Source organism: Cephus cinctus, unplaced genomic scaffold (genome assembly GCF_000341935.2).
Source record: "Cephus cinctus unplaced genomic scaffold, Ccin1 Ccin1_scaffold1249, whole genome shotgun sequence".
Lineage (NCBI taxonomy): Eukaryota > Metazoa > Arthropoda > Insecta > Hymenoptera > Cephidae > Cephus > Cephus cinctus.
This window is the reverse complement of record NW_014333698.1, coordinates 24,604-48,921: the sequence shown is the minus strand read 5'-3', so window position 1 is coordinate 48,921 and position 24,318 is coordinate 24,604. Positions and strand designations below refer to the sequence as shown.

At 40.4% G+C, this 24,318-nt stretch overlaps 6 protein-coding genes and 1 long non-coding RNA gene across 18 annotated transcripts; 3 read left to right on the top strand and 4 right to left on the bottom strand.

Annotated features, from left to right (window-relative positions):
- Positions 1 to 132: 132 nt before the first annotated feature.
- Positions 133 to 4,020, bottom strand: LOC107272749 (rab proteins geranylgeranyltransferase component A 1). The gene is made up of 9 exons (XM_015750210.2): positions 3,721 to 4,020; positions 3,556 to 3,622; positions 3,289 to 3,483; positions 3,035 to 3,221; positions 2,727 to 2,964; positions 2,426 to 2,648; positions 2,005 to 2,336; positions 1,586 to 1,920; positions 133 to 1,511 (listed from the first exon to the last, which is right to left on the bottom strand). The coding sequence occupies exons 1-9, from the start codon at positions 3,767 to 3,769 to the stop codon at positions 1,320 to 1,322; spliced, it is 1,818 nt and encodes a 605-aa protein (XP_015605696.1). The 5' UTR covers positions 3,770 to 4,020; the 3' UTR covers positions 133 to 1,319.
- Positions 4,021 to 4,178: 158 nt separating this feature from the next.
- LOC107272753 (lipase 3) lies at positions 4,179 to 6,100 on the bottom strand. 2 transcript variants are annotated; one of them, XM_015750225.2, is made up of 6 exons: positions 5,824 to 6,100; positions 5,537 to 5,717; positions 5,105 to 5,466; positions 4,893 to 5,051; positions 4,608 to 4,835; positions 4,179 to 4,539 (listed from the first exon to the last, which is right to left on the bottom strand). In XM_015750225.2, exons 1-6 carry the CDS (start codon positions 5,965 to 5,967, stop codon positions 4,336 to 4,338), a joined length of 1,278 nt encoding a protein of 425 aa, XP_015605711.1. In that variant the 5' UTR covers positions 5,968 to 6,100; the 3' UTR covers positions 4,179 to 4,335. The 2 variants fall into 2 exon arrangements, with proteins under 2 accessions (XP_015605711.1, XP_015605710.1); XM_015750224.2 differs by having other exon boundaries at positions 5,776 to 6,099.
- An 8-nt stretch (positions 6,101 to 6,108) lies between these two features.
- Positions 6,109 to 10,715, top strand: LOC107272741 (gem-associated protein 5). 2 transcript variants are annotated; one of them, XM_015750193.2, is made up of 5 exons: positions 6,109 to 6,694; positions 6,767 to 7,125; positions 7,182 to 7,505; positions 7,570 to 10,334; positions 10,405 to 10,715. In XM_015750193.2, the coding sequence occupies exons 1-5, from the start codon at positions 6,386 to 6,388 to the stop codon at positions 10,638 to 10,640; spliced, it is 3,993 nt and encodes a 1,330-aa protein (XP_015605679.1). In that variant the 5' UTR covers positions 6,109 to 6,385; the 3' UTR covers positions 10,641 to 10,715. The 2 variants fall into 2 exon arrangements, with proteins under 2 accessions (XP_015605679.1, XP_015605680.1); XM_015750194.2 differs by lacking the exon at positions 10,405 to 10,715 and having other exon boundaries at positions 7,570 to 9,784; positions 9,876 to 10,104.
- On the bottom strand, positions 10,695 to 12,406 carry LOC107272756 (nucleoporin Nup37). Of its 4 annotated transcripts, none has more exons than XM_015750233.2 (5): positions 12,273 to 12,406; positions 11,837 to 12,008; positions 11,565 to 11,759; positions 11,133 to 11,500; positions 10,695 to 11,070 (listed from the first exon to the last, which is right to left on the bottom strand). In XM_015750233.2, the coding sequence occupies exons 2-5, from the start codon at positions 11,984 to 11,986 to the stop codon at positions 10,803 to 10,805; spliced, it is 981 nt and encodes a 326-aa protein (XP_015605719.1). In that variant the 5' UTR covers positions 11,987 to 12,008; positions 12,273 to 12,406; the 3' UTR covers positions 10,695 to 10,802. The 4 variants fall into 4 exon arrangements, with proteins under 4 accessions (XP_015605719.1, XP_015605716.1, XP_024945829.1 ...); XM_015750230.2 differs by having other exon boundaries at positions 12,180 to 12,290; XM_025090061.1 differs by lacking the exon at positions 12,273 to 12,406 and adding an exon at positions 12,180 to 12,241 and having other exon boundaries at positions 11,837 to 12,087.
- Positions 11,064 to 11,683, top strand: LOC112495107. The gene is made up of 3 exons (XR_003061335.1): positions 11,064 to 11,223; positions 11,320 to 11,414; positions 11,542 to 11,683. It is a non-coding gene; the product is annotated as an uncharacterized LOC112495107 (long non-coding RNA).
- Positions 12,053 to 17,355, top strand: LOC107272742 (exportin-5). 3 transcript variants are annotated; one of them, XM_025090043.1, is made up of 10 exons: positions 12,053 to 12,155; positions 12,387 to 12,510; positions 12,777 to 13,481; positions 13,553 to 13,858; positions 13,947 to 15,350; positions 15,415 to 15,672; positions 15,748 to 15,871; positions 15,946 to 16,282; positions 16,362 to 16,731; positions 16,819 to 17,355. In XM_025090043.1, exons 3-10 carry the CDS (start codon positions 12,795 to 12,797, stop codon positions 16,978 to 16,980), a joined length of 3,648 nt encoding a protein of 1,215 aa, XP_024945811.1. In that variant the 5' UTR covers positions 12,053 to 12,155; positions 12,387 to 12,510; positions 12,777 to 12,794; the 3' UTR covers positions 16,981 to 17,355. The 3 variants fall into 3 exon arrangements, with proteins under 3 accessions (XP_024945811.1, XP_015605682.1, XP_024945812.1); XM_015750196.2 differs by lacking the exon at positions 12,053 to 12,155 and having other exon boundaries at positions 12,313 to 12,510; XM_025090044.1 differs by lacking the exons at positions 12,053 to 12,155; positions 12,387 to 12,510 and adding an exon at positions 12,332 to 12,349.
- A 74-nt stretch (positions 17,356 to 17,429) lies between these two features.
- Positions 17,430 to 24,265, bottom strand: LOC107272739 (adenylate cyclase type 9). Of its 5 annotated transcripts, XM_015750192.2 has the most exons (8): positions 23,830 to 24,265; positions 23,449 to 23,747; positions 21,904 to 23,381; positions 21,560 to 21,814; positions 21,022 to 21,479; positions 20,780 to 20,935; positions 19,148 to 20,719; positions 17,430 to 19,025 (listed from the first exon to the last, which is right to left on the bottom strand). In XM_015750192.2, exons 2-8 carry the CDS (start codon positions 23,727 to 23,729, stop codon positions 19,005 to 19,007), a joined length of 4,221 nt encoding a protein of 1,406 aa, XP_015605678.1. In that variant the 5' UTR covers positions 23,730 to 23,747; positions 23,830 to 24,265; the 3' UTR covers positions 17,430 to 19,004. The 5 variants fall into 5 exon arrangements, with proteins under 5 accessions (XP_015605678.1, XP_015605675.1, XP_015605676.1 ...); XM_015750189.2 differs by having other exon boundaries at positions 17,430 to 20,719; XM_015750190.2 differs by having other exon boundaries at positions 17,430 to 20,719; positions 23,449 to 23,744; positions 23,830 to 24,257.
- Positions 24,266 to 24,318: the final 53 nt, after the last annotated feature.

The following is a 24,318-nucleotide window of genomic DNA, read 5'->3' as shown; positions in this document are numbered from 1 at the left end:
TTTATCCTCTTACAGAAATTCGCTTCTCAACTAAAAAGCAACACTCGAATCAAACAAATGTCATGGGTTCTCGCACTCAAGTAGCATAAATTAGAAAAATCATATTAGTGTTCGAGTGTCCCTTATTCCTCATTTTTCCCTTTTTTACTTTTTTTTTTTTTTTAATCACTATTCCTCCCCTAGCTATCTAATAGTCTGAGAAGATATTTGACGGGATGCTTGACAAAGAAAAACATTTGCAACGCTTTTACGGCTAGAAGCAAAGAAGTATAACAAAGTGTCTCTCCGTCTTTTATTTCAACACAATGTATTTAAATGTTTCGTGCAGTATAATCTATAAATGCAACGTAAAACGTATACGTATTCGCCTGTCTACAATGTCCCAATAAGTCTGTTCTACGCGATATACAACACAGAAGCATTCTATTATCCATATTACGTTAATTTCTATAATTTTAATATTTTTTACCTATTACAGTTAAGTAAGAATTAATAAGTAATAAGATTGTTAAAAGTTAGTACAGTATCTTTGGAGTTTCATTCGTGGAGAACAGAAATACAGTATATACTGGAGTGCGGCGATTGTATCCTCAGGAAGAATGGATGAACGAAAGAAAAAACAAAGGTGCACGAGAATATATAAAAACAAAGTAATTCATTGAAAAGAAAAAAAGAAACTCAATCAGACAAGTCCTAAAGGTCTTTATCCTTTTAGGATTCGATAAAGAGATATAACGAATCATAAGACAGCTGGGGCATGGAATGTCGCCAAGGTGTAGTTTTTAAATATGATAATCTAAATCGACGACAAAAGTATTACAGACTAGTCGACGATTTTTATCGCATTTTATAAGATGAATAATACGTGTTAAGATGTAGATGCGTATATCTCTCTTCACCTGGCTGTCATATGTTCCTTTTTTTTTCATCGATAAGCAGTAGAGCAATACGGTACACCGTAGCTAGGATTAAATAGATAAAAGAGTATGGAATACACTCCATTATCCTGGACTACGTCCAGAGGTAGAATTCGATAACAATCGAAGTTACCCAAGCAAAATCATTCAGCTTTTTTAACTTTTTTTTTTTTACTGACAATGACTGGCGATAACGCTGTACCAAGATATTTAAGCGAATAGGGCGCCAAGCGCGACGGCGGCTTCGCTCCACGTTTTCTTTACGTATAATCTCTTTTAAAGGATTCTGATTTTGCAGCGGATGATAATATTTAGTGAAGAGGATGATAAACCTTCTTAACGTTCCTGAGAAGTAACGTGGGTACAAAGCCATCGTTCATTGTTCCTGTGAACTGCTACCGTTTATTCCTCCTTTTCTGCTTTCTCACTGTCCTGCTTCTCCTCGCCTTCCTGTTTATCTTCACCCTCTCCAGGTTTGTCACCCTCGAATTTCGGTCCCGGTGCTTCCTCTCCTTCGAGGACAATTTCCTCTGGATCTGGTGCACGTGGTAGGAAATCTTCATCCGGGTACATTGCTGCAAAGACTTCCTTTGCCTGGAAAAAAAGAAGCAGTGTGCTCGCATGAGTACGTAAACGAGATAGAAGATGGGATGAGGAACGACGTTTACCTGGTTCACAGCAAAATCAAAATCGAGGTCTAAATCAGGACCGGAACAGAGATGAATATTGCTGGGTGCGGAGTTACTGAGCTTGATATCACTCGCTGGTAAATTCAGATAGAGAGACCAGAGTACCTGGGGCTTCGGATTCTTGATCAGGTCTCTAGTCTCTGCATCACCTTCTTGGATATGTCTCTTGTCCGGAGACACAGTTTGGGTATGAGAATCGGTCGAGTCGCGAGGACCTTTAGGCTCGAGGACTTCGGCTCTTAGGAATTTTTTCACAACGTACTCCAGGTCATCCTTAGCAGTGTTGATTCTTTTACACGTCATATGAACCATAACTGGAAAAATCAAGAAAAGGATTAATCAATATATTCATTTAATATAGTAAAAGAACAATGCAAGATTAAAGTCAGGATACATACATAAACCCTGAGGACAAGCATTCGTAGATGGACCCAATTCAATGACAGTTACAGGCTCCTGACCATTCTTCTCGGGTGGATAATACAAAAGAGTTAAATTCTCCTTCTCGCCTTGCATTATGGACCTGTCTGTGATGAAGATACCACGAGATATTTGCTGCTCTCCTACAGAGGCTACAATTTCCGGTGGTACGTGTCCCTGTCCCACCACCAGATGCTCCAGAGCTAGTCTCTGCTTTCCTGTTATGATTGCTCGACACTTATCCTCGCAGACGATAACCCCATCCAGTTGTCTCTTGAGACAATACACGCCGCCAAATACCGCGCAAAGACTACAGCAAAAAATACAGCTTAATATCATCACGATTATGCAGAAAAACCTACCGGAAGTTCAATGATTTTATAGAAAGGAGATGCTTACCGGCAGAAACATTGAGGCAGCTCGCCGCTACCATACATAGGCCATAAAAATGGAGTATTTCCATAACGTCCAAGACTGTTCAGGAAGTGTTTTGTGCGATTAACGCCATCCCTGCAAGAGGTTTTGTCAGTGGCCATTGCAATGGCTTGCATCACGTAGTGCTTCACGATAGGCGTAAGATTTTTGGTATTCAAATACTCCAGGAATGTTTTATCACGGAATCCTATGAAAGACAAGATATTTTGAGAATGACGACAAAGAACGTTTCATGAGATCAAGAATTTGTAGAATGGATTTTTACCATCAAACTCAGGGCTGTCTGCTCCTTGTTCCATACAGGAGGTCAATAGCTGCATCAACATCCTCTTCTCTATGACGCTGACCGTTTTATTAGCGAAGACGTCGGCACGAGAACAGGGCACCTGGGTGAGTTTACCATCCATGAACGTCGCTACCCTGGAAACCGCACGAAATTCCGCATAGCGTGCGATATTACTTGAAATCAGGAGTTCCACAAGTTCTCCTCGTGCGAACAGCAGCTAGAATAAAATATAAAATGAGCAATGTTGATTATAGAGCAACAATGAGTGGAGATATCAGATAATTTACCTTTGGTGCCAGATCAATATTGAATCTTCTATATTCTTTCTTGATGCGATCTATGCTCCATTGCTTTACTGGTTCTTTTTTCTCCACCTTGTCTTCATCTGACTTCTCGGATCCCTCTGCAGATGCTCCATCACCAGAGCCATCTGTTTGAGTGTCCTTGGAAGTGAGCACTGGTAAATCAGCATCACTGTAAAACAAAATAAAGATTAGCGTAAATAATATATCTAAGAAGTACTAATAGAGAAATATCTTACTTAGAGATGAACCAGGTTTCTTCAATATTCTCTACAGCAGAATACTGATTGCTTGCATTAAGGAAGTTCTCACCAGCCTCCACCTTGATAATGGTATCCTTTTTTCCATCGCTCTTAGCTGCCTTAAGATCTTCTATCCACTTTTGCAGGCCATCAAAGTTGAACGTAGCCCATAGGCCACCATAGTATTCGTTGCTAAGATAAGAATACAGTAACAGGATTATAAAAAGAAATGACACAAAAAGGAAATAGCAAGAGGGGGAGTACCTATCCAAATGTAGGACCTTCTTGCCAATCCTGCTAGCAGCTGCAGCCACTATGGACTCAGTCATACCTAAATAAAATAATAATTTTCTCATCATAATGGGAATCAATTTGAACATACTGGGACTTATTCCCAAGGATTTGTGGTTTCAGATAAAAAATCAATACCTGTGCCCACAACGACCACGTCGTATTCGGTCGGCAGATCGTCCTCCATGGCTACCGGTTTGTTCGATACGAAGAAGATTCCTAAGAGATCAAAAGAAAATCAAGAATCTTGAGCACCGATCGCCACGGATAAGGAATCAATTCATTTTAGGCAATCGCCCTGCTAATCTCAAATTTCACACGACGGCCCCTCCCCGCCACTCTTTATCCTTCACGGGCTTTCACCCTTTTTTACTTCAAGTTTGACAGCTAGTCGGATACCTTGCGTCCACTCTTGAGCGCAGAGAAATGTGTCATTCAGTGGCGCCGCCACCAGTGTGTCTAACGTATGATGAAGGTGTTATAGGGTGGACGCGGCAACTTCAGGTATCTTATTTAGGATGGGACATAGTTTTGCAATGAATCTAAAATTCTAGAATTGATGATAGTGAGATAATGAATGACATTAGAGAATTTCAGGATTTTTTATAATTATTGAATATAAAATTGGTACAAGCTACATGGTTCGTCTTATTAGAAGCATTTTAATATTATTACAGTACTGGTATAGTATGAAATATTTGAGAGAGCGATACATCATACATAGAATTCTAATTAAGGATAATTATAGCAGTCTTATTCTTCTCTGCTCATAAATATTTTAGGAAAGCCCATGCCTTCTTTTTTTTTGTTATATTTCTTCATCGACGATAATAATCTTTCGTATACCAGTTTTGGAGCATCTATTCCCCATAGGAAATCCAAATGATTGAATTTTGGAAAATCCACTTTATATTTACCTAGTTTCTTAGGTAATTCTTTATACAGTCTGTCGACATCCTGTACAGAAATTAAAAATGTCTCTTGATATATTATATTTCACTAACAATAATGTTATTTATAATTACCACAGAACTTGCGAGCCAATCGTTATCTGCATAATAAAAAGCAATAGGTACATCAATGTTACTCAAGATGTACTCTGGAGGGTTTGTACTATTGTACAATTCTTTATTCTTCTCTGTACCATAATCGTACTGGCGAAATTTGCCAGAAGTAATTTCCTGAGCATAATGAACTAATGATTTGGTCGAAGTTCCTGCTGGTGTGTGATTTAAGATGATGGGCATAAGAGTCTGTATAGAAAAAATATGTTGAAACATTTTTTATGAGAGCAAATGCAAATTACTCACATTATTGAATTGTGCTTGATCGAAGCCACAGAGTACAAAAATTGAATTAGCACAGATCTTTTCCTCAGAAGTGTCTATGTCGCAACCATACTTTGCTAAGAATCTCAGAATCATATTTTGAGGCAGGAACTCGTTAGCGCCAAAGAAGTGAGCTATAATCTATAATATTTTTTTTAGTACATGTGTCTAGTCGATAATTTATTCAATGTTACCTCAATATCGTGTGAAAAAGGAGCCACAATCCTTATTGGACTTTTCACATGATTCATAAATCCAACTGGAGCTAAACTGAACATGGCTGACACTTTTCTTGCAATCTCAGGATGCTCCGATGCCATTACATAAAACATAGTAGTGCCCATAGAATGTCCTACATAAATTAAACCATTTTCCTGATTCTTGAGCTCTAGAATATAAGAAATTACTGCAGGCAAGTCGTGTATTCCCATTTCATGCCAGCTGAAGTCCCAAAACTTTGAATCTGATGTCGACAAACTTGCGTGAGATCTTGAATAGGTATTGCCTCTTGCATTTCCTAACCAAACGTCATACCCTTGGTTTGCCAGCAAGTATGCTAGTAAACATATATAAAAGATGATATCCTTATACATTATAAACTACATAAACATTAACAAAATTCATACCAAATGCTTTGCCCTTGCCAGGGAGTATCCAGTCAGCTGAACTACCAAGAAGTCCATGTTGTAATAGCACAGGAGTTGATCCTGGCTTGCCTGGAATTCGATGCACAGTCAAGAGATATCCATCATCTGTTTCCACAGTATGAGCCTCTGCATGATAACCAGCTCGTCTTATAATATTGGGCTGCAATAACAACGTAGTAATCATAAATAATATTAATGAAAACTATTTAAATTCTTACTGTTGTCAAATCGATATCAGGATTATATCCTGAATACTTGACATGTACAGCAGTTTCAATGAATTCCATAAAAGTATTATGGGCAGATACATTGAACAGAACCAGCACCCAGAAAGTTAAAAATGAATAAAATCCTCTTATTGTCATCTCCAAATTCATTTGTACAAAATTACACAGTAAGCTGTATTGCATAAGACTAATGTATAGCCTCAGAACATATGATCTATATAGTATTTGTAAAGTATATTTTTCTCTACTACGTTCTTAACAGTTATAACGGATTACAGAACGTATGCTCGAAGGCCGGCACAAGATACTGATTATTTGTCATACATTATTGTATTCTTTGATGATTACTGTGTATTTCCTGTTTTGCTAAGTAAAGTTTTGTAGCCACAAAAATAGATAAGTGCAGATAAGTGTCAAGATATCATATTTGAATCACATTCACGTTGTACATACGAATGACAATGAATACATACATATACCGGCGACATGTGCGACAAGGAAACTAAGTAACCTTTGATAGCCGGTGTGCATCAGCGAAATCTACTATATTAATTTGTTAGATAAGTAATATTTTAATCAAGGAATTTATTAGCGATTAATCATGAATGAAGTGACTTTTCCACCCTCACCAAATTGGTATCTCAGTAGTATTTTGGCCTGTTCTAATAATGGCACAGTTGCATGGGGATCAAGAAACGCTATTGTTATAGCAAAGGCTAGTCAGGATGGAAAGATTTTTAAGTACAATATCATTCCAAATGCTCATCTGGACAGAGTTACATCTGTAGCATTTTCGCCAAAATTTGGAGAACCTGACAACAATTTCTTAGTATCTGGTGGTGACGAGTATATTGCCAGGATATGGAATTTGGATACATGTAACGCTCATATGGCATATAGTTATCCAGACGTGGGTACATCGTTTTACTAATAAGATTAGTAATCAGTGCGTTTTATTGTACCATGTTTATTTTCTTTACAGAATAAACAGAAGATTATAGGAGTACAGTGGTCAGTATCTGATCCAACGATGATATGCTGTATTACCACAGAAGGCTCATTGATACTTTGGTACATTACTCATGGAGGTTCAAAGAAAATTTCCTTAGGGAAATTGACAGCAACTTGTCTTTCTTGCTGCCCGCATAATTCTAATATTGTAGCTGTGGGTACTAAGATTGGTCTAGTGTACATCATAGACATACGTGGTTCAGGCACTATAATGTATAAGCTTAGAGGGCACGATGTAGAAATAGCAAGCCTGTCCTGGTGTCCAACAGATATAAATATATTTAATACAGGAGCAAAGGATTTACTTCTGGCTTCTGGTGCAAAGGATCGGTAAGCATCCGAATCTTAGCAATCATTGACCGATGCTACATTATCTTTGAATTTAGATCCATATTTATCTGGAAAGCTGGAAGCGATGGGCGATATGAAACAGAAATCATCCTTCCTACTGGACCAATGGATTCACAACGTCACAGAAGTAAATTAGGTACAGCATCCGGTGGCTGGACCACTGTATGTTGGGTCGATCCCAACCGCCTCCTTAGTAGTTCTTCTTGGGGAGAACTCATCTCCTGGAAGTTATCTGCGGCAACAAAAAAAAAACCAACCTGTGAGTTGATTCACGCCTCTCATGCAAGAGGACTATTTTGCATCGCTCACATTCCAAGTGTCAAAAGTAGCGAAGATGAATCTTGGAGATCAGAAAATAGGTGAGTAAATTTATCTTGTGAATAATTGGAAATTATCCATAAATAAAATTTTTTTCATTTTCAGTGTTACTGTATGGACTCTAGCTCAAGATCGACAAGTCGTATGCTGCAAAATCACTGGAAGTAAATTCGAAGTGGTGTACAGTGTACCTACTCAGGGTGGCTATGTATATTGTATCGCTGCCTGCCCTTTGGATACTTCCAGGATTGCGTTTGGTGCCGGAGACGCTATGTTACGTTTATGGAACCTAAGTGAACCCCATGAAAATTTCTTTGACGTTACTCAACTCTGGCAAAAGATCAAAGGAAAAGTTCGTTGCATATCCTGGCATCCTGAGAAAGAGAATTGGTTGGCATTTGCCACTGGGGAAGGTCGTGTTGGAGTGTTTGATACAAATTCTTCCAAACCTCCAGTACTTTACAGACAGTATCATAGACACACTGTTTACACCCTGGGCTGGGGACCTGCACCAAAGAGTGAACATTTTGTCTTATACTCCTGCGGAGACACAGAATTAGTTTACTATGATCCAGAAAAGCCTAACAAGGATCCTGTGTGTGTCAGGAAAAAGGAATGTACTGAATTCTCATGGAAACCAGACTATTCCTGCTTGGCTATAGGATTCGAGGATGGGTCTCTCACGTTCCTTAACCGTGATCTTGTAGAGTACGGAAGATCAACCTACTTCTTGAAGAAGGCTATCCAGTGTGTGGCATGGCATCCGGGGAGTACAGCCACAGACTTCAACTTCTCACCCTTACAGCATTACCTTGCAGTTGCTGTAAACTCACCGACTATTACCATATTCGATGTCCAGGATCTTGCTATAGAATCATCCACGAATAATACCGCGGAAAGAGTACCAAAGCTTGTAGCAGTTTTAAATGGTCATACCGCTAAAGTAGTCAGTCTTGCTTGGAGTCCACATATCAGTGGGTATCTCGTATCTGGCAGCTATGACAATACAGCTCAAGTATGGAAAGTAGAAAGTCAGGAATTGCTAGGAACTTACACAGGACATACAAATCCTGTACATTGTTGTATGTGGAGCCCACTTGATCCTGACCTGATAATAACGGGCTCTGCTGACTTTACATTACGTATATGGCGACTTTCTGAACAGCCGGTGATCCAGGCTGTCGAGAAGACTGCGCAAAAGAAAGTACGTACAAAGAAGTCAAAGCACAAGACTAATACGTCACAAAAAGAGCACAGTACTGATATTATGGATACCAGTGTTCAAAGTGACACCCTGGATAATAGTACAGTAAATGGTATGGAGACGATTAAGAATATAAAAGATCAGCAAATCCTGACAGAAGTAAAATCTATCAATACGGTTGAAACAAAAAAGAGAAAGTCAAAATCGTATACGTACTTCACAAGTACTACAAAATTATTGAACAATAAGAGTACCCTGAGTTCTATAAGAGACCTTGCAAAGTATGTTCATGCAAGTGAGAAGGATGGCAAATCTACCATGGAAGTTTGTTTAGAGGAAACTAATAAATTTCCATCATTCTTCGGTGGCGATGATGATCTTACCAACATATTGGAGAAGGAGAAATCGGTACATGCATCGCAGGGACAGCACAATATGGTTACAGAAATGGACATTTGGACCAATAATCTTAAGCACAATTTGCAGGAGGCTGTGAAAGAAAAACGCTTGAATGATTATCTCGTATCTCTGGCACCATGTTTGTCTATGAAAACTTGGCAAGATATGTGCGAAGCTTATGCATCACAGCTCATCTTCGAGAACAATCCTAACAAGGCTGTATCATATCTCTTGTGTACTCATAAGATTCATCGTGCTATCGAAGTGTTTAAGGATTCAAAGATGTTCAGGGAGGCATATGTTCTTGCTAGATGTAAACTAAGTCCTGAAGATCCTCTTCTGGTAAAATTACTCGAAGAATGGGCTGAGAATACCGTAAAGGAGGGCTACTTCGAGGAAGCTGTACGATGTTACATTAAGCTTGGCGATTTCTCCAAAGCTGCCAAGTATCTTGGACGACGTAAGGATTTGGCTAGTTTACAAGTGGCTGCTGAGCTTGCACTTTTAGCGGGTGATCAGATATTTAGTGACTCCTTGGCAGAAGAATCTGTCACTGAAGCTCTTTTAAACTCGGACTGTGCTACTGCTCGTGGGATACTTGAACAATTTTCGGGAATCAAATATCGAGAGGTTCAAATAGATGCATTTGAGGAGGTAGCGAAGGTTCTACGGAGTGGAAATGAATTGAATAAGGTGGAGGACTGGCTTAATGGCAAGGTTCAGTATGACCTTTTACTTCATTTAAGCAACAGGTATTCTACTTCGAGTGATAATTATGAAAACTTAGCTAGAATTGTTTCCAAAACAGTTCCGGAAAACGAAGCACAATTACGAGTTAATATCAGTCATGAAATTTCATTGGCTATTACTTCAAATTCCATGGAAAATAAACTCAGGCATTTGGTAACTGCTTTGAGTATAATTTCTCAATTCGAGATAACGCATCCTTCAAAGAATTTAGAGAATTATGAAAGCCTTCTTATGAAAATGCTTGCACATTTGGAATCTAAAAGTCCTACGAATACAGACAGTATATTTACTATAACTGTACACACAGTAACCAAGAGCTTAAGAGCTTATTTGTGTCTTGGACTGTTAAACTGGTTGGTTAACATTCATAATAAGACTCCTATGGATGAGATTGATGAATCATCGATTACTTTGATTGAAAATCTTCTTGTGGATGTACTTGATCAAAGAACAGTAAAGTTTTGGACCATGACCAATGAAATCAATAAGCTTGAGGCTTTGCTTACTTCTAATATGGGTAAGTAATTTAGTAATATTTTTATTTTATTCAGAATTTAATTTGAAGGAATGAATTATTGACTTTGCAGGTAAGTCATTGACTAATGGCACTGAGAATACACAGGAAAGCACAACAGTTCTTATGGAAAGACTCGAGAGTATTAGAGCGGAACGTAAGAGTTTTCTCGAGGAAAGAATTGCAGCACCAAGTCCTATACTGGCATATAGCAAAGCAATGGAATTGGCAAGCAAGTTACAAGACATCAATACTAAAGAGAGATTTGATCGAGTTTTGTCCGATACCTGGAAAGAGGCTACTTCTTAGATTTGATCTATTCTATTTTTTTTTTTGGTTTCATGAATAAGAAAATACTGAGAATATAGGTTTTAATTTTTTTTATTCTGTATTACAAAAATACTCTTTTGTTATCTTAGGATTTAATAGAATCCATAAGGAATGGCTTGTCAGCTGGTTTTCCTGATTACTTTATAGACATATTTGTGACTTAATGTTTACTCTCCAGAAATTGAGTTGTCTGTCGTTGCTCGCACAAACATATGGTAATCTGTGGTGCCAGGTCAGGCCTCCAAAAAGTCGAACTTTTCCTGATAGTATTATTTGTTGCGATTTCAAATCAATAATCTTTAAATGATTGTCCGGTCGTCCTATACTGGCTACAATCAACTCATTAGCAGGACAAAATTTAGTCTTAAGGCAACCTTCCACGTGCAGCGTAAAGCTTCCAAAGGGTCGACTGTGAATATAAGGAATTTGTATAATTCGTAGATTAAAATAAGGTAAATAATTTTTACACACCTAGGTCTAGTTACATCCCAGAGTAACAATTCTCCAGCTGCTGCACATACGACATTTAAAGGATTAGGACTCCAGTCTGCAGAAACTAAAGGTACAAGTCCTGCATCAAGGGACATTATGTCTTGTTGACTTCTGACATTGTACATGTGAATCAGACCGTTCTTCTCAGCCACCAATAATTTTCCAGACTCCTCCCTGTGCCAACACACTGTAACCCCTGGAGAAGTTAGGTAAAACGATGAGATGCACTTTTGGTCCTCTTTCACAGCCCACAGTTTACAGGTATGATCATCTGATGCTGATGCCAATAGTTCACCCTCAGGTTCATAAGCTATAGAATTAACATAGTCCGTGTGTCCCTCTAAAATCTAATAATAAAATATACGAAATAATTCTTTTTATCCCATAGGAATTTTCAAGTTTCTGAATTACCTCATATATGTTGACATCGTTCAGGTTACTGTTGTACAATCTGATCTTGAAGTCAGCTCCTGCGACACAGAATGCCACAATTTTGGGTACAACACTAAGAGATGTTTCTGGACTCCAAGCAATAGCATGTACTCTAGTTTCATGATGAAATGTCCGAATAGGACTGTATGTGATATCCTCTCCATCATCTTCATCCTGGACCGTTGAAAACAAAAGTTACACATCTAGAACTTAATTCTGATAAATCGTCTCATCATACCCTGTAAGTTCACCTGAAACTGGACCGTTCCCACGACGATTTCCTCACCCAGGGCAATGCATATTAATTGCTGAGACCATTCATAAGGTGACAACTCAACACAAAATATCTGTTTTGAAAAGTCCAGTTTGAACGTAGGAGGGCTGGTCAGTGCTTCTTCCATTTTCTTTTCACTAAACAAAATCCTGTGAAAATTTCAACTCTCTTGTAAATGTCACAATCTTTCAGTTCCTAAATTACAGCTGTAAAATTCTAAGGAGTACTCTAAACAGTGGATTAAAAAGCAGATATTAGAACCTCAGTTGTCAAGTTTGCCGGCTAACGGCGGGAAGGTAAGAAGTTCTACCTGACCTTACCCTCTTGGGAAAAGCCGTAGATAATGTGCATGCACGCTTGCCCAGGTTCAGTTGGGTTAAAGCCAGTTAAAGAATATCGGCTGTAGATAGTACCCGGATGCTAAGGTGGCAGCACATAACTTTGCGCGTGTATCTCCTATGCAGTCGGCTAACGTGCCGCATTTCTCAAAGTGAGCACTCAGACAAATACTCGGTTATTGCTTGTAGCTGGACAGCCGTCTGCGGATCGCTAAGAGAACCAAAGTTCAAGGAGGCTGCAATCCGGCGAGAATAACGTTGAAATCCTGCAGACTTTATATCCTCTTCAGGCAATTTATGATCGCGTCCCGGGGTGAGTTCGCGCGGATGCGTGTCCTGTCAAGGCATGGTCGGCAAGCATGATTCTACACGTTTTAACATTCTGGCTGAGCTTTGAATTGTTCTGGAGGGTCATCCTTCCCTGGTGAAGGTCAACACGTGTTTCTGGATAACGAATCTTTTATTTTCCATGATACGTGTGTCCGTTTGCTTTAAAAGATAGTGCTAACAACTGAGCTACTTGTTAGAAAATTCTTTTTAGTCCTGGTGGGCTGTTGTAAGAATTTTATTTGATTGCAGCATAGTATTTTTGGGGCCATGGAGGTCGGTGTGGGTGATGTCGCGCAAATATCAGCGGAACTTGCACGAGTTGTGGAGGTCATGATGTCACCAGATGTGCCTCACCAACAACGGCTTGAAGCATACAATGCTTGTGAACGTTTTAAAGAGTCATCTCCGTTGTGTGCTCAATGTGGTCTCTTTCTTGCCCAAAAATCTCCAAATAAAACTTCCATGGTTCGACACTTTGGATTACAGCTAATGGAGCATTGTGTAAAATACCGTTGGACTCAAATTTCACAACCTGAGAAGATATTTATTAAGGAAAATGCTATGAAGCTCCTTCAGGAGGGTACTGAACCACTTTTGCAGGAAGAGACTCATATTAAAGATGCTCTTTCTAGAGTGGTTGTGGAAATGATCAAAAGAGAATGGCCTCAGCAATGGCCAACGCTTCTTGCAGAACTTAGTCAAGCTTGTACACATGGAGAAAGTCAGACAGAACTTGTCTTACTTGTTTTCCTTAGACTTGTAGAAGATGTGGCACTCTTACAAACACTGGAATCCAATCAAAGACGAAAGGATATTTACCAAGCATTAACAACAAACATGACTGAGATATTTGCCTTCTTTTTGAGATTAATGGAACAGCATTTTGCTGAGTTTCGAGAGAAAAGTTCTTTGGGAAGATCAACAGAAGCTGCTGCACACAGTAGAGTTGTCCAAGTCAGTGATAATGACCTAGAATATGATTTTTATACCTGTCACTTGCAATTAACCCTTTGACAATTCCACAGGTGGTTCTATTGACTCTGACTGGCTTTGTAGAATGGGTCTCTATAAATCATATTATGGCAGACGATGGGCGTCTTCTTCAGATTCTCTGCCTCCTTCTTGGTAACCCCACGTTTCGCTGTTCAGCTGCAGAGTGTCTTTTGCAAATCGTTAATCGTAAAGGAAAAGCGGACAGAAAACAGTTAATGATTTTATTTACGGAGGAGGCGCTCAGGTGTATTTACACAGCTGCTACTGCAGTTGCACCACGTCCTGTCTTAAATGACCTCGATGAAAGTCACTATCTATTTCTGAAAAAATTAACACAGGTGATAAATCAGTAAACGTGTCAATGTACGAAAATAACACAGCATTTGGAAATCACAATATACATATGACAATTTTCGAATTTCATAGGTCTTGATCGGTATGGCTACCCAACTCTGTTCACTCTGGGGAAAAGACGAGGGTTCTGGAATTCGTCCTGCGAGTTTTAATCTTTTCCTGGACGCTGTACTTACATTTACAATGCATTCGAGTGTCACCCTGGCCCACCTGGCCAACTCAATCTGGATCATGCTCTTCAAACACGACCAAATTAAAGCAGAACCTCTCCTGTTGACCTACGTTCCAAAGTATGTGGAAAGTACGGCACCAAAGCTCATCAAGGTATCCTATCCGAATAGTAGACTGACCAATGGGGCCAGTAGCTATTACCTTGCTGACTACGACTCCGAGGAAGAATTTAATGTGTTCTTCCATCGACTAAGGATGGATCTACTAGAAGGTTTTCGACATGCCACAATGGTGGCACCCTTGGTAACGTTCGCCTACGTACAACAGTGGCTTACAGCGAAGATAACGAAGGGGATGACAAACCTGGGCCGAAAAAGTAATCCTAGCGATCCGGAGTATCTTGAATGGGAAGCATTGGCTCAAGCTCTGGACTCTGTTATATCAAGGCTCTTGCATGTGAATGAAAGACCTAGTGTACAGAGTGGCCTTCAACTCCTGGAACTATGCCTGGGATACTCGCCATTGGATCCTTGGCTGCTCTCAGCTTTACTCTCCTGTATAAGTGCATTATTTGTATTCCTGTCAATGTCAACGGGTTCGATGGCTATGCCTGGTGTTACGATTCTACCCAGAGTCCTGGAGAAGATCTTCGCGGCTCTGGTATTTGAGGCACCCGGAGAAACCAAGAATACGCGTTCAAGGGCAGCTAAAAATGTGCGACGTCATGCAGCCAGTCTTATGGTGAAGATAGGATTGAAATATCCCTTATTACTTCTACCAGTGTTTGAACAAATTCATACGACTGTACGTGGTTTGGTGCGGGAACCAAGTCAGCTGTCCAGGATGGAGAGTGTTACTCTTTACGAGGCGCTACTACTGATATCTAATCATTTTTGTGATTACGAACGACAAACGCGGTTCGTTGCGGAAGTCATTGGCGAAGGGTCAACCAGATTTATAGCAATGGGCACGGAGGCATTTAAAGGTCCAATAGAATTAATGAGATCTATTGGCCTGGACAGACCAGCCGTGGAAAGTGGTTTACATGACTCTGCAGGAAGAAATCGAGGGGATTTAATGTTCTGTATCTGCACTATCCTTAGCGTTGTGAAACGATGTTCGATTCCAGAGGATCCCGACCGCGCAGCACGTGGCGGGTTTGTGGCAGCACTTAGTGAAAGTGGTAACCCAATATACAGAAATCCAGCAGCTCCACATATTATACCTATTTTACCTACACTCTTTGCTCTCGTGAGAGCAATGAATGCTCTTTTCACACCTGCAGCTTTGGCTTCTTTATCAGAGGTAAGTTGAACCTCACCTTCTGGAAAAGATCATTGATTTATCATATTGTTTTATTTCTTTGCAGGATTATAGGAATGCACACGGACTACTGGAGTCTGAAAAGGCTAATCTCCTAGGGTTAAATGTCGCTAGTAGTGACAATAATTCTGAAATGGATCAGCCATCCTCTGCCCCTTTGCCTCGCATGCAATCTTTCCTTAGTAACATTCACGATAATTGCTATCATATGTTGGGTAGTGGCTGTCATACTATAGGAAGAGATTTTTATCAACTACCTGGTCTTGCACCTGCACTTCTTAACTCTGTGTTTTCCAACTTGGAGGTAACGTATATCTATTTTAATGATACATTACATTTAAATCGTAATATCCATTGTATTACATGCATATTGTTATAGGTTGTTCCAGATTACAGATTGCGCCCAATAATTCGAGTTTTCATGAAGCCTTTTATATACTCCTGTCCGCCAGCCTTCTATGAGACTGTCCTTGTACCTGTACTAGCCCACGTATCTACACACAGTAAGATAAACAAACTCAAACTATATGCTTCTGTACTGAAATATACAAAATTTTCATAATACATATTGTTACAGTGTGCCAAAGACTCAGTGCGAAGTGGCAGTACATGACAAGGCTCTATGAGTCGGGTGGACTCGATGACGCCAACACAGATACTCAGGAGGTGATTGATGATATGCTCAATAGGAACTTAACGAGGGACTTCGTAGACGTTCTCAAGGTCGCCCTGGTCGGTGGTGCAGCAAGTGATGCAGCACCTCCGGATTCCATGGATCACGACAGTGGAGGAATGGCCGTGGATCCTCCATCAGCTAGAGGCAATAGTGTGGTTGCTGAAGTGGTCAGCGAACTAGGGGCTTTTGTATTACGGCATCCTTCTACTTGTCACAGTGTGGTTCTCTGTGTTTTGGGGTAAAAACAATAGCCATTATTTCTGTAGCAGCTCCTTTAGTCTTTTTTCTTTACTATTCTATTGTATTTTCCTTCGCAGGGCTCTTTCCTGGAATGATTCCAATGCCAGTCTAAAGGCTACAATGCTCACTGGACCTATAGTTCGTGCCCTGGCAGCAGATGGCAGCTTAACTCCAGCAATGGCAGCACATATAATGGTAGCAGTTCTCCAAGGTCTACAGTTACATGGACAACACGAGGCGAATCAAGGATCGCTTGTAACATTAGGCGCACAAATGTACGAATGTCTACGACCAAAATTCCCGAACATCATCGAGGTCATACAACAAGTTCCTGGAGTGAATCCTGCAGATCTACAACGCTTCGACGAGAAGATGGCTGTGGTTAGCACCAAGGGAAACAAAGTGGAAAAAGGGAAGAAGGATCTCTTCAAGAAAATCACGAATCAGGTAAGCGCTAGTTCTTTTATTGAAAAAAAAATTGTTTTATTCTCCTGGTATAACATTGCTTTTACACCACCTTCATACTTTTCACAGTTGATTGGACGTAGTGTAGGACAATTATTTCGCAAGGAAGTGAAAATAGACAATCTGCCCAGACTCGACATAACCGGTAAAGCACGTGCACTACGGGTTGACGAGGTATCCAAGGGACCACTGGATACCGGTCTCACAGCACTTTTTGCCGGACCCACGTAGCAGCAGTTCAACAAAGAGCAGAGTGTAAACGATTGCTCTTCCTTGACGTAAGTATATATAAGTTATTGTAAATCGAAATTCTCCAGGGAGAATTGTGCACCCGCGTGCAGCATCTACGACGACCTGGATAAGCACGCGCATCCGTATTAACGGTTATACGAGTACGGATTCCTTGGAACCGTTGTACCAAGGATTGTCAGTGGCTGCTGCGCAGCCTGTACCATCCTTAATAAACTTTTCAAGTAATGCGATAACGTGAAATTGCATTGTTGTTTTTAAGCCGCCTATCACAATCGTTGTACGTCAGCTTGAAACGATGTTAATCTTGTATATATTGAATTGTAATAAAAATGAATAACATGTCATTGACAATAACGTGACGACGATAATAATTGTTAAACTTTAATGATACACTTGAGGGCGTTTAATAACTAATCAAAAATATCCAGTTACTGCATCTTCACGTATCTTTATTTCGATTAAATTACTATCTTACATCTTTACAATTTTTATTTTCAGGGTTGCAGGCAACCTGATATACTCTCTCTCTCTCACTCTCTCTCTCTCTCATTCTCACTCAAAATCTCTCTACTATTATCTTCGCATTTAGAGATTCTTTCGCAGCTTCGCTCATATAATCATAGCTGTAAACATATCGTAGAAGAATCTAGTTCCTGAAACTCGATAACTTCTTTCCAGGAGCTAGTATAATAAAAATACTCAGAGATTCATGTTAGTCTCATTAAGCCAGTCGCAAACAATTGCCGCCTATAATTCTCTTCTCTCTCTTTATTTATCATTACACTTAGGAGAAAGAAACTTTCGACAAAACTAGCGTAAAATGCACCACGATTGTATTTTCTGTCATTCGCATCTCGGGCTCAACCATATTTCAAATCATTCCTACGATTTTTTGCTTTTTGGAATGTTATCCGGTACGCGATATAAACTGCTTTTACAATAAGACTTTTAAATTTACGATTGGTTTCAAAAACTATACACTTTGTTTCTTTCTACGAGTCGTGACTGTCTCGTTGATGAATTATTTACAAGAAAAAAAAGAGTTTAAAATACAGATACTTGACACTCAATTCTTCCGTTTCTTACTCGGACTCATTGTCCCTTCTTGAGAATCGCTGCTAGTTTGATTTCTAATATTTTTTTATTTTTAGAAATTCACTGTATATATATATATAATAAACGAGGCACAGAATTAGGATCTCTCGATGTTTCTTTTGTACTTGATGATAAAAGACAGACATTTTGTTAAGAGATTCGATCCTCGTTGTTTTCGCCGTACACACGAATTATTTACAACAACAACAATAGACAATAAACAACGAAGGAATCCCATACATTTACTGTCCGTTTCCTATCGTTCTCCATTTTTCATGCATTCCTCTTTTTCATTCTTGTTTTGAGCAGTCAACCAGTAAGGCTAGCGTATATTGTTGCATACGATTTACAGAATATATCACGTTTCTCCATGTATCCTTCAGCCTCCACAAATACCAGTAAAGTATGGATACTTGTATTAGCATTTTGTTTTTGTTGAAAAAGTCTACCAAGAGGAATGAACGTCCTGAACGATGGGCATCCAGGTATGAAATGCTGTAGGAAAATACTAGTTCCAGAGGAAATTGCATTATTAACCTTTTTTCAATTTCGTAGACGCGGTCACTTTAGTGGAAAAATTATTCACTGAAATACCAAAAAGGAAAACAATAAAAGAGAACAAAGGGGTGTTTGGTAAATTCAGTGTGATCACTCAGGAATCCATCGTGGACGAAGGATCCTCGCCTTTCTTTCCTTTTAAAAGAAACACATCCATATTGTCCTTTCCTTTGACGTATACCTGACCTCTTGGCTCGAATTCGTAACGTTCTGACAGTGCCTCCAGACAGTTAATGGGTAATTGTATTCTACTCGCAACTCCAGTAGAGTCCATACGTGACGCAATATTGACAGCATCGCCCCAAATATCATAATACAATTTCGTAGCACCAATAACACCCGCGGTAACGTCACCGTAATTGTAACCGATCCTGAGAATCAATTTAAAGCCTAACAGATCTCTGTTGAAATTATAGATCACCTTGTGCATCGCTACGGCAAAGTCCAGCAGCTGAAAGAGATGCGTGTACTCATGTTCACTTTGTTGTCTCACCTGGGGATTCAGTCCGCTAGCCGCCATGAAGGTACTGCCAATCGTTTTGATCTTCTCCACGTTCGCGAATTCTGACTTCTCCAGGAGTTCGTCGAAATCACCAATGAGCTCGTTAAGTACCCGCAGATACTCCTTTCCACCAAGATAAGACTCGTCATAGAGTTCATTGAAGTTCACGATACTAGCAAATATTATTCCCACGGATTTGTGATTTTGTGAATATTTTGCTGTTGTCTTCAATTGATCCGCTACGTACTTTGGTATGATATTGTGCAACAACCAGTCGGCTTGATTCTTCATTGATTGTACACATGCCTTGTCCCTTGCAGCTACTGCGTTTCCGTGAAAGCTTAGCCTGTAGCTTATCTCAAATTCACGATTTAGAAAGCATACGAGTAAAAGGAGAAGGACCATGTCCAGGAAAATCTCAGAATTGTATAACCTCTGGTTGTACCTTTTCTCTTTGTTTTGTAGATCCTTTTCCTTATCATATGTGGAATTAAGGCCATTCGACGTGAATTCCTGATCCAAATTACTCCTGTGAAATTCCATTTTGGAATTGATAGTAGATAATATCAATGACTTCTTCGAGATGTATCCTTTATCCTCCTCGTGATATTTTTGAGCAAAGGGTGTCGAGTTTAAATTAATAAGACTTATATTGGCCTTAGTCCCTGCTAGGGATACGTTGTTAGGTCCATGATGAGCCAGATTTGTTGGATTAACAATGCTACGCTCGTGATATACGTGAGTTGCCACAAGGCAAATGAAAACTATTCCGGTTAGGGTAACCAGTAAGTTCTTCATCCAGAAATTGAGCTGCGTGAAATTGCAAAAGTGTACCAGGCCAACGAATATCAAGTAACTGTAATAATACTCAAAATTATTGAGACTCGCATGGAGGCTGTGACAAGTGAAATTCATCAGGATGGAAATGATTGGGAGACCGACCAGTATTGCACCACAGAGATGCCAGGGATACCATCTGGAGCAGAATTTGAATATCTTCTGGGTAAAGCTGGCGTGAGTAGTATTGGGATTGACTAATTGTCTAACACAGAGAGATACAGCAAAGACCTGTACTACCGTGGCCAGGGTGCAAAAGATAATATAATACGTTGTCGGTTCGCACAGTAGCAAAAGTGAGGCCGTAATGGCGGAGTAAACCAGAGCCGAAATTAATATATCAAAATAAGTATTGAATCTAGATGTCGCCAGCGTTGGTGGATTGTCACCTATACCTTCACTGGCCTTATGTGCGTTCTCTCGATATTCCTGTTCCATTTCCTTGTTCTTGAAGAAGAGTGTTACACTGGACAGCGGTGGCTTCACGAAGTAGGATCGCTGAGACGTTACGTTATCCTGGACACATCTGATCAGCTGGAGATCAGACTGTTTTCGTAGCTTGTAAAAACAAGCACCAAAGGTATCCGTGACGACTGGTGGAAATGGATACGGTGGAATCGAGGAAGATGGTTCCGGAGCTGAGTTCAACGTGGAACTAGAGGTATAGTAACCGCTCACTCTGTGCGCTAGTAAATCACCTTGTGTCATTCCGTTCATGAGATAGAGCTGTGGAGATATGGTTTCATGTACCTGGTGAACTTTTAATAGATACTTTGATTCTGGTACCTGCTGTTGTATACTACTGCGCCTACTGTTGCTTCTAATTCCTGAATCCTTTCTGCTGCAGACTGAGGATGCGTGGCTCACAGGTTCCTGGTCAGGTAATAAAGGAATGGTGAGTACTGGATTCGGATCCATTTCTACACAGTTGTCAATGGGTACCTAGAAATTGATTATAGTCTATCAGGATAGTTTTATAGAAATTATGAATATTGTTAATGAATTTGGAAATTTAAAAGATTATTTACTCGGTCGTATCCATTACGTTCCTCGTGACGTATCACGGGTGTAGGTTCCTCCTTAATCTCAGGATGAACTACATCTGCATTCTCCCTTTCCAATGGTGTCATTTCTTCAGTAGTTCGCTGTCGTTGTAAATATCTCCATGCTTTGTTACGTAGCTTCTTTTTATTCTCATAACTCACTGTAGATGTGGGACTCTTATTTATATCTTCCTTCTGGTCCACCGTGTCCTCATCGTTCTCAGAGTCCAATATACTTGGTAAAGAATTTGCCTTGGTTTTGTAACTATTTAAATTGGTCACCATATGCAGATAATGAGGTCGCGGTTTTGCTTGATTGTTACAGGATGAAAGTCTGTGCCTCGGATGCAGTAAAGGAGAGATACTCGTTGGTCCAGTCACGTTCGTCATGAATTCCGTTACCAGATCCGACTTTCGACCCCGGATGAAATATGATTTCACTCCTGGAAGAAAGTTCAGTGGCGAATCTCAAGCTTGTACACTCTCACAGAATCCGGTGCCCTATGTCCTAGAGTTCACTTACCATTAACAGTTTCCCCATCTTCAGTGAGATATTGATCTCCCAAAAAGCTCAAGGTCTTCTCACTGAGATGCACGCGTCCAGGTTTCCCAGTACTCTCCAGCTTATTTGCTAGGGTAACGTCGTTCGACCAGACATCGAATTTGAATCTTTTGGTGCCCACGATACCGCAGAGTACCGTACCAGTGTGTACGCCCACTCTCATGTTGACACCCTCTCGTCTCTCGACGTCAAACTGTTTGATAGCTTCTATCATCGCTGCGAAGGAAGCGTACAGTGCGAGTGCGGTCCTCGAGGATCCCTCGAGGAACATCCTCGTGATAATACTGGATGTAAAGTAAACCTACCCAGTCCCATCTCGACGCAGCACTTGGCGTGATCCAGTCTTGGCTCTGGACAACCGCTGACACAGTAGTAGCAGTCACCCAGGGTGGAGATCTTCTCACAACCGTGCTGAACGCAGAGATCATCGAATCTCTCGAAGAGGTCGTTCAGGATGCCAACCAGCTCCTCTGCAGTCTTATTGGAACTCATCCGCGTGAAACCAACGATATCGGCAAAGAGGATACTCACGTCCTCCATCGAGTGCATATTGAAAGGACGGAATAAGGATCTAATATCTGTATTGTTTGAAGGTATTGAACCTTTCTTCAAAGAGTCTTCTCTTTCACGTTCTCTTTCGCTCTCCTCCATTAACCAATCGGCAACCTTAGGCGGCATTACCGAGTGTATCATCTTTTCCTTGAGTTGCTTTTCCATTTCCAATTGGCGACGTACGAGTAGCGACTGTCCAACCTTCATAAAAGTTCCTCGCATCCTTACAAATGTCATTATCAGAATATGTACACCTATTAGGTGTATGCAGATCTGCATCAGGATCCTTATCGTCAGAGTAGTCGCGAAATCTACGTTCTCCGAATATCCACTTCCCGACACATTACCCTCCCAATTATTTAGAGTCCTTGTGAATTCATTCATCAGGGTTGAATTACTCGAAACTGTGCTTATTGTTGCATTTACAAGATCTGTAGTAAAACTAGGCTCTGTTGACGTCCAGTTCGAACCCAGAGATAATATACTTGGTGTAACACTTGAATAACCAAAGCCATTGCTCGTCGAATTATCAATAAAACTGTTGTTCGTTGGGTTGAATATTGCACTGGAGTTTAGGGTCGAAAAAATTTTCGAATCGGTCAAGCTCTCATTTAACTTAGCTAAAGCCGCGGGTACCTTAGCTGAAATATTAAAATATCCAGGTACACGAATACTCGACGTCTTCTCAGAATTTTCATACAGAAGAGCACCAGGATCCTCGCGCATAAATCTTTTAGTTATATTTCTTCCAACAGTCTGATTAATTGGAGCATTAGTCGGTAAGATAACTTCGTCGCCGTAACTAGATCGCTTTGTACCTTCCAATCCGTAGAGGTAGGCAGTTAGGAACTCGAAGACGAACGAGTATACTGTACAAATACCCACGCAAGCATAGAGTGGCATGGGTACTACTGTATATATAAGGAGTAGAATCTCAGAGCACAGTGCAAAGTGGCCCACTAGGGTCAATCCGTCAGAATATGGTGGTACCAATACAAGGAATAGTAAGGACAATAGGCAAAGCGTAAAAGCAACTATTAAGGATGTAAGAACCGCATAAGATCTGTAATAGTCTGTATGGGTCAAATAAAGCACCACAGATGCCATTGCACCTACTGTACTAAATATGGTGGCAATTGCTGGCCATGAGGAAGTGTCATTCTCAATACCAGATATAACAAAGTATGCCAGCCAAGACAGCGACACGAACAGTATGTACGTCAGAGCATACCTAGAAAGGTACGGAGTAAGCATAAAATATGAGACATTGCAAGGATTGCATAGTCATTTCACTGTACCTGAATCTCAATCTGATTTGTGGAAAGGCACTTCTTCTAAATTGTTCCTCTAAGATTTCAGAGTCAAATTTAGGGTTCCACCAAGATCTTGAAGCAGCCCTTTCGAATGGCACAGGTAATCCAATGCCACAACAACCTAATCCTTGGCCACTATGTGCCAAGTATGTTTGTATGTATGGTGTAAGCGATATTTGAATCTCATCCCTGTCATCCTCTGCATCATCCTTCGCACGAGTGAAACTCACAGAGGAGCCTCTCTTGCGGCTCAATGGTGGAGTCATCACAATTAATTAACACTGCTGTAAACCAGAGTAAGGACAACCAATAATGTTTATAGGATATTTGCAAGCGTCAGTGGGGGCGTGAAATGAACAAACAAACCTGACTGACAGACAGATTATCTAGCCTTCTCTTCAAATCATATTCCAAAAACCTTTCTCACGCCTCTTCTAACAATTTCATCTGGAGTCAGTGACAGCTAATACTCCATCACTAAACATACCGTTCAATCAAAGGCGTAATCGCCACAAAATTCTCAAAATCATCGTCCACAGTCTCCTCCTAGCAGCCATCGGAGGTTTCCTCGATGAGTGATCAACGAGTAGGAATTCTCACCATCCTCTGGCACTTGGTACAAGATCCGGCCGTGCTACCCGGAGTAAACAGTCCCACAGACTACGGACAATACGTACGTACTAGCGCCGTCCGATAATAGACTAGCCTGGAGGTATACGAGTATGCAGTCCTGATAAGAACGAAGGAAAATACCTGGCCCGTCCAATCAGCGGACGACCATCTTGGATAGACCGACTAACTGACGACGATGACGATGACAGCGCCCAGTCTAATAAGTTTCCCACTCGGCAAAGG